At 53.3% G+C, this 10300-nt stretch overlaps 1 protein-coding gene across 1 annotated transcript; it reads left to right on the top strand.

Moving 5' to 3' along the window:
- The first annotated feature begins 1247 nt into the window (after positions 1–1247).
- ZDHHC22 (zinc finger DHHC-type palmitoyltransferase 22) lies at positions 1248–6955 on the top strand. Its single transcript, XM_063088449.1, has 2 exons — positions 1248–1773; positions 6690–6955. The coding sequence occupies exons 1-2, from the start codon at positions 1248–1250 to the stop codon at positions 6953–6955; spliced, it is 792 nt and encodes a 263-aa protein (XP_062944519.1).
- The last annotated feature ends 3345 nt before the right edge of the window (positions 6956–10300 follow it).

Here is a 10300-nt window from a genome sequence, read left to right as displayed (position 1 = left end):
AGCGACCGCGGATCCCCGGGGGGCACCGGCACCTACAAAGGGGATTCCAAGGTGACTAGTCGCCCAGTTGGACGGAGGCCCCGTGGCATCCGCCCATCCTGGGTGCATCCGCCTTCCCAGAACTTTCCTCGCGCCTCCGACCGCCCAATTCCTTAGCCCCGGGAAAAGTTCTCACAGGCGAACGGAATCCTGTTTCCCGGTGGCTTCCGAAGCTGGGCAGGAACCCAGGCTGTGGGGGGTGAAGTGGGGTAGAGATGTTGGGGGGCTGCCCTCGGCGGCGGGGGGATCCGGGAAAGGCCGGCCAAGCATCCACTTGTGCGCCCAAGGCGGGCTTGGCATGGAAAGGGTTTCGGCGCCAGGGGGTTGTTTGGGTTTCTCCTGCCAGGAGAGAGGGAGGCGGGAGCGAAGGGACGATTTTAATTTCATCGCCTAAAATGAAGACACTCTTTGCAAAGAAATAGCCAGGGCAGCCAGCGTTGGAGAGATGGGCTGACCGGGACCCGGTGACACAGGTATTCCGGCTGCGCCCGCCGCCCCACCGGTGTGTGAATGTATCCACCGTTTTAATTGATTTCTTTTTGAAGCCAGGTGGCAGCGGCTGCGTGTGTGTCCACACAGCTATACACACACAAAAACAGATACACACGAGGAAACACACACACACACACCACGGGTCCACACGCATGCACACATACCTTCAAAGAGCCTGGGCAACGGGTCAGGTCCCTGAGTATTACCCAACCCTGAGCACTACCCAAGGTGTATGTACGTGTGGGGGGTGAAGGGGTGGAGGACAGGAAGGCGAAGCAGGGCTCCCAGTAGGTCGAATGGTGCGGTCGTCCCCGTCCCCGACCCCAGATCCCTTGCTTTCTTCTCCTGGGGGGTGTCTGAACGAGAAATCTCAAACTTGGGCTCGTTTCCACAACCAAAGAGGAGAGGGCCCTATTCCCCAGCGCCCGCAACCCCTGCAGACTGAGAACAAGTCCCTCCCTCCCTGTGTCGGAACCGGTGGCGCCAGGGCGATCAAAACCCCGAAGGAGCGGTCACCTCGAAATAGGGCGTGGCCCCCGAGGCTGCGGCGGTGTTGTGGTCTCTCGCCTGCTTGGTCCAGGGTTACAGAGGTGGGGAGGGATAACCGAGGGCAGGGGTTGGGGGCGTGGGTTTGCTTGCAGCCATCCCGACGGGCCCTGGACACTGCAGGGAGTAAGTCTTCCTCTCACCCTGGCTCCTTAGGAATGTAATCGAGGATGCTGGCCCTGCGGCTGCTCAACGTGGTGGCCCCCGCCTACTTTCTGTGCATCTCCCTGGTGACCTTCGTGCTGCAGCTGTTCCTTTTCCTGCCCAGCATGTGCGAGGACCCCGCGGCTGCCCCTCTCTTCTCGCCGGCCGTGCTCCACGGGGCGCTCTTCCTATTCCTTTCGGCCAACGCCCTGGGCAACTACGTCCTGGTCATCCAGAACTCCCCGGACGACCTGAGCGCCTGCCAGGGAACCTCGGCCAGCAGGGCTCCGTGGCCCCCGCCCAGCACCCACTTCTGCCGAGTGTGCTCCAGAGTCACCCTGAGACATGACCACCACTGTTTCTTCACCGGCAACTGCATCGGCAGCAGGAACATGCGCAACTTCGTCCTGTTCTGCCTCTACACCTCCCTTGCCTGCCTCTACTCCATGGTGGCCGGCGTGGCCTACATCTCCGCGGTCCTTTCCATCTCCTTCGCCCACCCCCTGGCCTTCCTCACGCTCCTGCCCACCTCCATCAGCCAGTTCTTCTCCGGTGAGTGGGCCTTAGCAGGCAGATTGGCTGGACCCTACACAAAGACCCCCCCACCCAACCCCAAGAGTTGCCAGATTTAGCAAATAAAAATACAGGATGGCCAGCTAAATTAAAATTTCAGATAAACATTACATAATTTTTTAGTGTAGTTATGTCCCCAATATTGCATAAGACATATTTATACTTAAAAGATTTAATGTTGCCTATCTGAAAAAAATTAAATGGACCTGCTGTATTTATCTGGCAACCCCCTCCTCCCCGCATCCTCATTCATCTTACTGTCCATTTGCTCATAGAATTGCAGCATCAAAGCGATAGACCTGCTTTATACCAGGTAGGGCTGGGTGCTGCCATCCCTCTCTGCAGGCCTGTGAGGTACAGCCGTGCTATGGCTTTCCTCTGCCTGGACCCCAGTCCTGCTCACACATTCCCCGAGGACTTTGCCTTGCAGAGGTCTTGCCAACCAACTCGGGGCCAGGCCATTAGCAGGAGGCTAAGTCCCATCTCCTGCTCACTATGTTTGACTCCAGCAGGCTTGCCCAGCCTGTGGATGGATCAGAGCAGGGGACTCTGATGGAAGATGCAGCCATGTTTAGTGTCCCCATCTCCACATTACAGAGCCATAGGCCTGGTGTGGATCTGACCCTCCAGGAGGTCTTTATACCTGTAGAAGCCAGGCATGTAGGCCATCACATCGTGCCCTGCTGGGTGCCCTGGTAAGGACTGCACTTTAAACAGTGTGCACCCAGGAGAGCTGCCTGATACCTGGTCCTAGGGGGTCTTGGCTACTGATAGATGTTCTTATCACTTTATCTGGGCTCGAAATTTGTCCTTCCTCATTTCCTTTCCCTCCCTCCCCACCCTGGCCTTTGACTCTGACTGACTTGGTTCTCCCAGTTGGTAGAGTGCACACATGTGTATAGCATTTCTATTTCTCAGGTGAAGAAACTGAGGCTCAAGTGGGAACAGATGACTTGCCCAGGGTCTTGTTACTCCTGGGTTGCAGTCTCTGGCCTGTCTCCCAGGTCTTTAAACCACAGCCAATGCTCTTCCTCAGCAGCACAGAGAATGGAGCATGTTTCCTCATTCATTGACCTTCCAGGAACAAAGACAGAGCACAGCTACTTCCACTGAGAGCCCAAGATTGGCTTGATGTGTCTGGGTTGAACATTCATAAAAATTCTGCTCCACTCTGGGGGAAGCCATCATTTCGGTCTTTATTGTGGCTGCAGCCCAGTGCTATACAACTACTGTGCCATTTGGCAGTGGGAACACAGAGGTCCAGGGAGGACCCAGCTATGGGGGTTGCCGTGAAGGCAGGTGGCTGAGTTGGGCCCAGAACTCAGAGCTCTTGGGCCTTCTGGAATCTGGTTCTGGCATAAGAGGCTGCTGGGACTGAAATAACCAAGACGGGGGAGGGCAGGTGGGCGGGCTGCGGGGTGGAGTGTGAGCACAGGCAGGTGGGGGGATAAGGAGAGCCAAAGAGCCTGACGGCACTTTGTTTCCAAGTAGTTTCACCAACCATAAAAAATGGATGGTTCCAGAAGGAGGATCTTGAAATGGTTTGATTTGAGATAAGTCTGGGCTTGAGGACTGTCCATATGTGCTAGGTTTGGGAGACGGAAGGAAGGAAGGAAGGAAGGAAGGAAGGAAGGAAGGAAGGAAGGAAGGAAGGAAGGAAGGAAGGAAGGAAGGAAGGAAGGTCCTCCTGATTTGATGTAATGGGAGAATAGAGCCAGTCAGTGCCTTCCTAGGGGCCCAGAAACCCCTGTTCCAGCATATCGATGAACCCCACTTTCACCTCATCATACCTACTAGGAAAAGGAGGCCAAGATTTCTAATCTCCAACTCTCCCATCTCACCTTCTGCCTTTGATGACCTTTCATCTTTCCCTTTACAAACTCCTCTTCTCCCCCCTCCGCCCCCACCAACATAACACCCCACCTGTTCGACTTCCTCCTTCCTATCTCTTCTCTTCTGATTCTCAATCCAAACGATTGAGAGCACATCCTCTCTCATCTGCTCAGGAGGACAGGGAGACAGGAGGCAATAAGAAGTCACAAGTTGTTTAATAGAAGTTGAGCTGTCCCCAACTCTGATACAGATCTGAGTCAGATCTGCCACTAGAGCATGGGATGGCTGTGAGTGTGGGTCCTGAGAGGTAAAAGTGGGAGCATTCTTTTAAAGTGAAGCAGGCTGCTGACCACAGGTCCTAAGCTGATGCCAAAGAGGGCCAGCTAGTTAGGTTTTAGAAATTGTCCTTTCTTGTGGTTTTGTGAGATCAGTACAGGTTGTGCCACCTCTCTCATCTGTGAAATGGAGATGACACCATCTGACATGTATCATGGCATTTGGATAAGTACACCAGCATGGCAGGTGACACTGGAAAGTCCAGCAGGAGGGAATGGGGACTGATGTTTTTTGAGCACCTATCGTGTGCTGTCCACTGTGCACATCTCATTTCATTCAATCCTCACGACACATCTGTGCAGCAGGTGCTATTATATCCATTTTAAAGGAACCAAAAGCTCAGGAACCAAAGGCTCAGCAAGGTTAAGTTGCTTCAAAGCCACACAGCTAGTATGATTCAAACCCAAGATTTGGACTTGGGGCTGCTAGCCTCCAAAGCTCATGCTCTTTCCACTATACCACATTGTCTCTCTGGGGTTGCTTCTCTGAAGCTGTTTCTTGATAAATGAGCCACTGTGGGAGGGAGGGAGCTTCTTGTCCCTGGATGTATTCAAGAAGATGCTGGGTGATGATCTGTCAAAGGTGTTAGAGATGCTTGGTGGGAGGCAGGGGCAAGGAGACTGGATGATGTGACTGTTCAGGCCCTTCAGGAAAATTATGTGATGTTTTAAAAGAAGCATATCTATTATTAAATAGTTAAGAGGAGCTGAAGCAGCTAGGCTAGATAACTTCAAACACTTCAAGAGAAAGTAGGTCCCCAGAATAGCCTTTTGTAGCTGCTGCATGGGGCCAGGAAAAGGCCACAAGGTCTTTTCCTCATGCCTTGATTTAGTGCCAGAAAAAGGCCAATGGGAAACAGCTTCCATCCACCCAGGCTTGTCCCTGGGGCTGACTTGCAAGAAAGGCCCAAGCTTGATGGCTCTGATGTTCTCACATCCCAGCTCGAGGGCCATCTCTGCTCGCCAGCATTCCTTGAGCCCAAAGGGCACCATGGTCCCAGGATCCTCCATCCTGTCCTGTACATGGCTGCTCAAGCTAATCTGTGCTGACAAGGAAGAAGTGGGTCAGGGGATGGCCCAGTCCAATGTGAGCCTTGTCCTGCTGCTGCCCCTGTGCCAGCAGAGGGGCTGCTGTAAATGTCAGCTGGAGCAAGCTTTCTATCCCCTGGGTGGCTGGATCTATTTGTCTCCAACTCTGCAAAGGAAAACCTGCTATGAAATCTCCTAGGGATAAGGGCAAGAAAAGGATGCTAATGAGCAAATCCAGACCGGATCCACATCCTCCCTAGCTGCTGAGTCCCCCACTGCTCGGACTGGACAAGTTTTAAAAGCCAAACTCTCAGGGGTCTGTAAATTGGAGCCTGGGGAAAACCTGGGAAGAGGTGGGCTGGGGCAAGGGAGGCCGGTGGAATATGGTTGAAATTTGCATGAGCAGAACAGGTTGTAAGGTGGGGTCCCTGGAGCAGGTATCCCCACTTCACTAGAGGAGGTTGTGGTGGTGTTGCCCTACAGTGAGAGAAGGGCTAAGGAGGCCTTATAAATTCTCTCCTGGGCCCACTGCCCTGCTGCTGGGCAGGTCAAGGTAGGTGTCTTTACCAGCTGCCACAGTTGCAGCTCAGACAGGACTCTAAGCCTTGGAAAGGAGGAGAAAGCTTGATGGTCTTAGGAATTAAACTTGACCCCTTTTTGGATGTAGTCTCATCTATAAAATGACCCTCAGCAGGGAATGATGCACTACGTGTGAACCAGGATGCTTACCACTTTGTACACAATTTCCTTGAATCATGCAACCCTATGAAGTCATTATTATCACAATACCCATTTTACAGATAAACAAACTGCAGCTCAGAGAGGTTAGCAAGCTTGTGCAAGTCCACACAGCTGGGAGATTCAAACCTAGCATGGATCTACCACCCAGACTCTGAGGAAGAGTGTGTGATCTCTTACTCAGTGGATATTTAAAACCAGTAATAAGAAGTGCTTGATTTAGAGTGGTTTAGGGGAGGTCCTGCCCCATGGCCAGGGGCCCAACTGATGACCTTAGGGGCCTCTTCCAAGCTTAGCAGGCTCTGACTGACAGGATAGCTCTGGACGAATGTTCCAGTGGCCACACCATCCTCCTGCTAACATTAATGCCTGAATTATTCTCTAAGTTGGCACTCTGTGCTACCCTTGAAGCTAAGCTCGTGACTTGTTCTTCGTGATGACTGTGCCCTGTTCTTCATCATGTTGTCACTTTCCTGAGTGCTTCTGGCTCCATAGGGAGGTGGCCCTGCAGTCTAGACAGCTGCCCAGGCGCTGGCTCCCTCCTGAGGGTCCTCAGCTCACCCCTCTCTCCTCCTGAGAAAACCCCCTCCTCCCTGCTTCGATCCCAGACAGAGAAAGCAGAGAGATGGTTATCTCTGACTCTGCAGAAATGTTAACAGTGTCTAAGCACTGCCCTGAGAAGCTGAGGGCTCTCCTAGCTGAGCTCATCAGGCTTCCCCTCCCTCTCCCTCAGGTTCCCAGTTCTCCCTTTTACCCTCAGGAGCCATCAACACTAAGAAGAAGTTAGGGCAACTAGTTCATCCTTCCTCTCCCTCGCTGCAGTGCTGAGATTGCTACAAAATGTGGCTTCAGTCTCATTAATCTCCTTCCCTCCCTTCCAGCGGAAAGCGCCTGCCTGGATGGCATTTCTGTACGTGGCCTGGGTGTAAAGCTGTTCTGGTGTTTCCCCTCCCCCCACAGGAGCTGTCCTCGGTTCTGAAATGTTCGTCATCCTCATGCTGTACCTCTGGTTTGCCATCGGCCTGGCCTGTGCTGGCTTCTGCTGCCACCAGCTGCTGTTGATCCTTCGGGGGCAGACCCGCCACCAGGTGCGAAAGGGGGTGGCAGTGAGGGCCCGGCCCTGGCGCAAGAATTTACAGGAGGTCTTCGGAAAGAGGTGGCTGCTAGGCCTGCTGGTCCCTATGTTCAATGTCGGAAGTGAGAGCTCCAAGCAGCGGGACAAGTAGCAGGCACTGCCATCATTTCTTTGTGTGTGTCAACTCCTCCTGAATGTAAGAACACTGCACCCTTGTCACCACCCACGACCCACCATAACCTCGGGCTGGTAAGGTCTTAGCATGCACCCAGGTCTGCAACCCATAGAGAACAACATCGGCAGGTGACTCATGACAAGGAGGAAGAAGGGCCATCCGGGCATCGCTAGGCCCCTCACGAGCTGGCCAGGTGGCTGCTGGCTGCTAGGATACCTCTGCTTTTGTTTCTTCTCCTTGGGATGCCTGCTTCCCCTCTGCTTGGCTCATTCGCTCTCTACCAAGTCTCATGTCATCACTGCTGACTGCTAGAGCCCTTCCTCCCAGGCTCCATGTTGGGAGTGGGGAGTGGATTCTTGCTGCTGGGTTGAAGTTCCCCAGGACCTGTGGGCTGGCAAGTGATTAAAACTACCATGTGTGAGAGGCAGCCAAGTCAGCCCTGCTAGGGAAGTTGGGAAAGGGTGGGCACATGCCCTCATCTCCTCTGTAGGATTGTGGGCAGCAAAAGGAAAAATAATTCAGTAGCTTGCTGTCCACCCCCAAGGATCAAGGTCCTTTCTCAGAGATAGCAAACAATGGCCTGGTATTTTCAGCTGCTGTTCCCTGCCCACCCTGCCCAGCTGGCCACCCCTGCCCAGCCCAGGACCTGGCTGGATACTGCCTTTCCCAAGCACTCTTTCAGCCTTCCCCCTTGGTCTCCAGTCTTTGGGTCTTTGCCAGATGCTGGAAAGGCAAGGAAGAAGGGAGAGAGAAAGTGGAGTTACTGAAAAATGAGGGAGGCATGTCACTGTATCATAGTATAGAAGGGGACACGTGTGTGTGTGTGTAGCAGGACATAGGTGGAGGCGAGGAATGTTGTTATGAACACAGAGGAAGAATGCTTAGGGGAGGGGGAAATGGGCGGGGGAGGTAGTTCAGTCTATAAAGGACACTCTGGCAGCTAAAGCTGTTCGATGTTTGAATGGCTACCTGCGGAGGTAGTGAGTGCTCCACCATGGTAGGTTTTCCAGCAGGGACTGGGTAGTCATCTGCCAGGCATGCTGTGCAAGGGATTTCTACATGGACTTTCTAGATGAGCTTAGACATCCCTTCCCAAGATTCTAGTGTCCTCTGTGATTGCTGGGCCCAGAGGCAAGATCTTACAGAGATACCTGTGAGTTATTTGCTTTCATAGACAGTAGGGTGGGGATGGAACGGGTCCAAAAATCATGATACAAACTTTCACGATCCAACCAAGCCACTGGGCAGAGAGCCACTGGAGAGACAGAACTACCTGGTTGAGGGGGCTGGTATTTGAGAGCAGTGAGATGGAGCATCATAAGGGTCAGGTGCAGGCAGTGGTGGGGAGAGAAGAGCCAGAAGGTCATGCTCAGCTCTGAGGGGTGAGATTGGGGGAGTTGAGGCTGGGGAGTGGGGATGACCAGAATATAAGGTTGCAATGGCCAGATCATCCCTGGCTCCGGCTGGGGGCCCTGCTATGTGTTCTGGGACCCAGAGGACCAGACTCTTGGGACATATGAAGGAGCTGGGACAACACAAGTGCCCCTTCCTGACTGGATCCCAGGCCAATCCAACATCCATACAGGCAGGAGAGCTAAAGCCCACACCCTGCTGTGTCCAGCAGGTGGCCACAGCCACCCCAAGGGTTTCTGCACAATACCCGGAGTTCTTGAGCAGAGCTTGGGAGGACTTTACCTTGGTCCTACCTTTATGCCTCTAAAGGGCTAATGTAGTAATGGCTTGGCCTGCTCATAGTTCTCCCTCCCACATTAATTCATTAAGTCATTCATTCACCCTACATATATTTATTGAGCACCAACTATGTGCCAAGTCTCTTCCAGGCACTGGCAATACAGTGATGAACAGGACAACAAGATCCCTGCCATCAGTGGTACCTTGCCACTGCTCCCTTGTGCACTGGCTCACACTCCCTGAAAAAAGGCCACTCTGAAATCTCGGTGGTCAGCAGGGCAGGTCACTTGGAGGGAAAGGATGTGGCACAAAGGACTGAAGGACAGCCTAAGCTGCCTCGATGGAGGAATTACTGGGAGTATCTGCACCCCCAATTCTGGCCATACTACTTAAGCAGTGGAAGGGAGAGGGAAGAGGGCTAGGGCAATTCAGGCCTTGGCTCTCTCTTGACCCCAGAGCTCAAGCTTGGAAGCCAGCCCTGCCATTTCCAGTCTCCTGGAGTCTCAGCACAGTGAGAACTGACATCCACAGAGGGGCAAAGAGAGATCTGTGGGGGGAGGGACAGAGGAGGGGTGGGTCAGTTCCTGGCAGACTGGCCAATGGGGGTGATGGTTGCGAGGTTGCCAGGTGTGGGACTTGAGCAGCATTTGTACACATGGCCCTGTATTGGCAATGAAGAACATCAATACAGTATGTGGTTTTAAATTGGATTTGATATGATTGTATGTGGCGCTGTGGTTGGCGGCAGGCTGGCAGGGCTGGAATGAACTGATGCAGTCATATTAGCTTTTCAAATATTTAAATAAGTATTAAAAATATTCTGTCCAAGTTGGTAAGTAAGCATGGCCCAGATTCCCTAAGTAACCCATCCCTGCTGACCTGGCTCCTCCCTGGGGACCCCTGGCTCACTCCACAATCCAGCAACTAAAGGGGTAATACCTGGCCTTGCATGGGGCCCCCAGGACCCTGCTCCAGCCCTCAGCCAGCATCCGTTGTGATTGGCAGGGGCTGTATGGTGACAAATACGTGAATATCAGCCCTGGTTAGCAGCAGGCCTATGGAGCTGGGGTCTGTAGACTCATGGGACGAGGGATGGAATATCTTACCTGAGAACACCTTCCACCGTCTCCTCCTGCTCCTCCTCCTCCTCTCCCTTCCCTCCTCATGACAGATGGCAGGTGGGAAAGAGAATGAAGAGGATAACTCTGAGGATCAGCCAGTGCCCTCTGCCCTCTCAGCCCCTATGACACTTGGAGACCTTGGGCTGCCAGCGTGAGGGCAGCTGGGAGGGGAGTGAGCCCTGCAGGGAGTGGGCACTGAGTAGGTGAATGGCCATGGCCTCTGATGCACCCTAACTGCATGCAGCATGCAGGCCTGGACTGATGGAGGACACACTGCAAAGTGATGATTTTATTTGGGCTCTTGAAGAAACTTCAGCCTAGGCCATATGGTCTGCGTTCCCTGAACACACACCAACAAGCAACCAGCAAGGCAGCCCGCAGATGTGCTAGGGGAGCTGGATGAATGGAGCTGTGGCTAACCATCAGCACATTCAGAGCATGGGCTGTCTACACTCCACAGGGCAGACACCACACCTGCCTTGTTCACCATTGCATACTTGATGCCCAG

The sequence above is a fragment of the Cynocephalus volans genome, chromosome 3 (assembly GCF_027409185.1).
Source record: "Cynocephalus volans isolate mCynVol1 chromosome 3, mCynVol1.pri, whole genome shotgun sequence".
In the NCBI taxonomy this organism is placed as follows: domain Eukaryota; kingdom Metazoa; phylum Chordata; class Mammalia; order Dermoptera; family Cynocephalidae; genus Cynocephalus; species Cynocephalus volans.
Note: the sequence above shows the minus strand (reverse complement) of the source record. Positions and strands in the feature narration are given on the sequence as shown.

Excerpts from the sequence above, each read along its gene's own strand:
- ZDHHC22 (XM_063088449.1), top strand. The coding sequence starts at position 1,248 with ATGCTGGCCCTGCGGCTGCTCAACGTGGTGGCCCCCGCCTACTTTCTG. Across the intron at positions 1,774-6,689 it reads CATCAGCCAGTTCTTCTCCG|GAGCTGTCCTCGGTTCTGAA; the intron begins GTGAGTGGGCCT and ends CTCCCCCCACAG.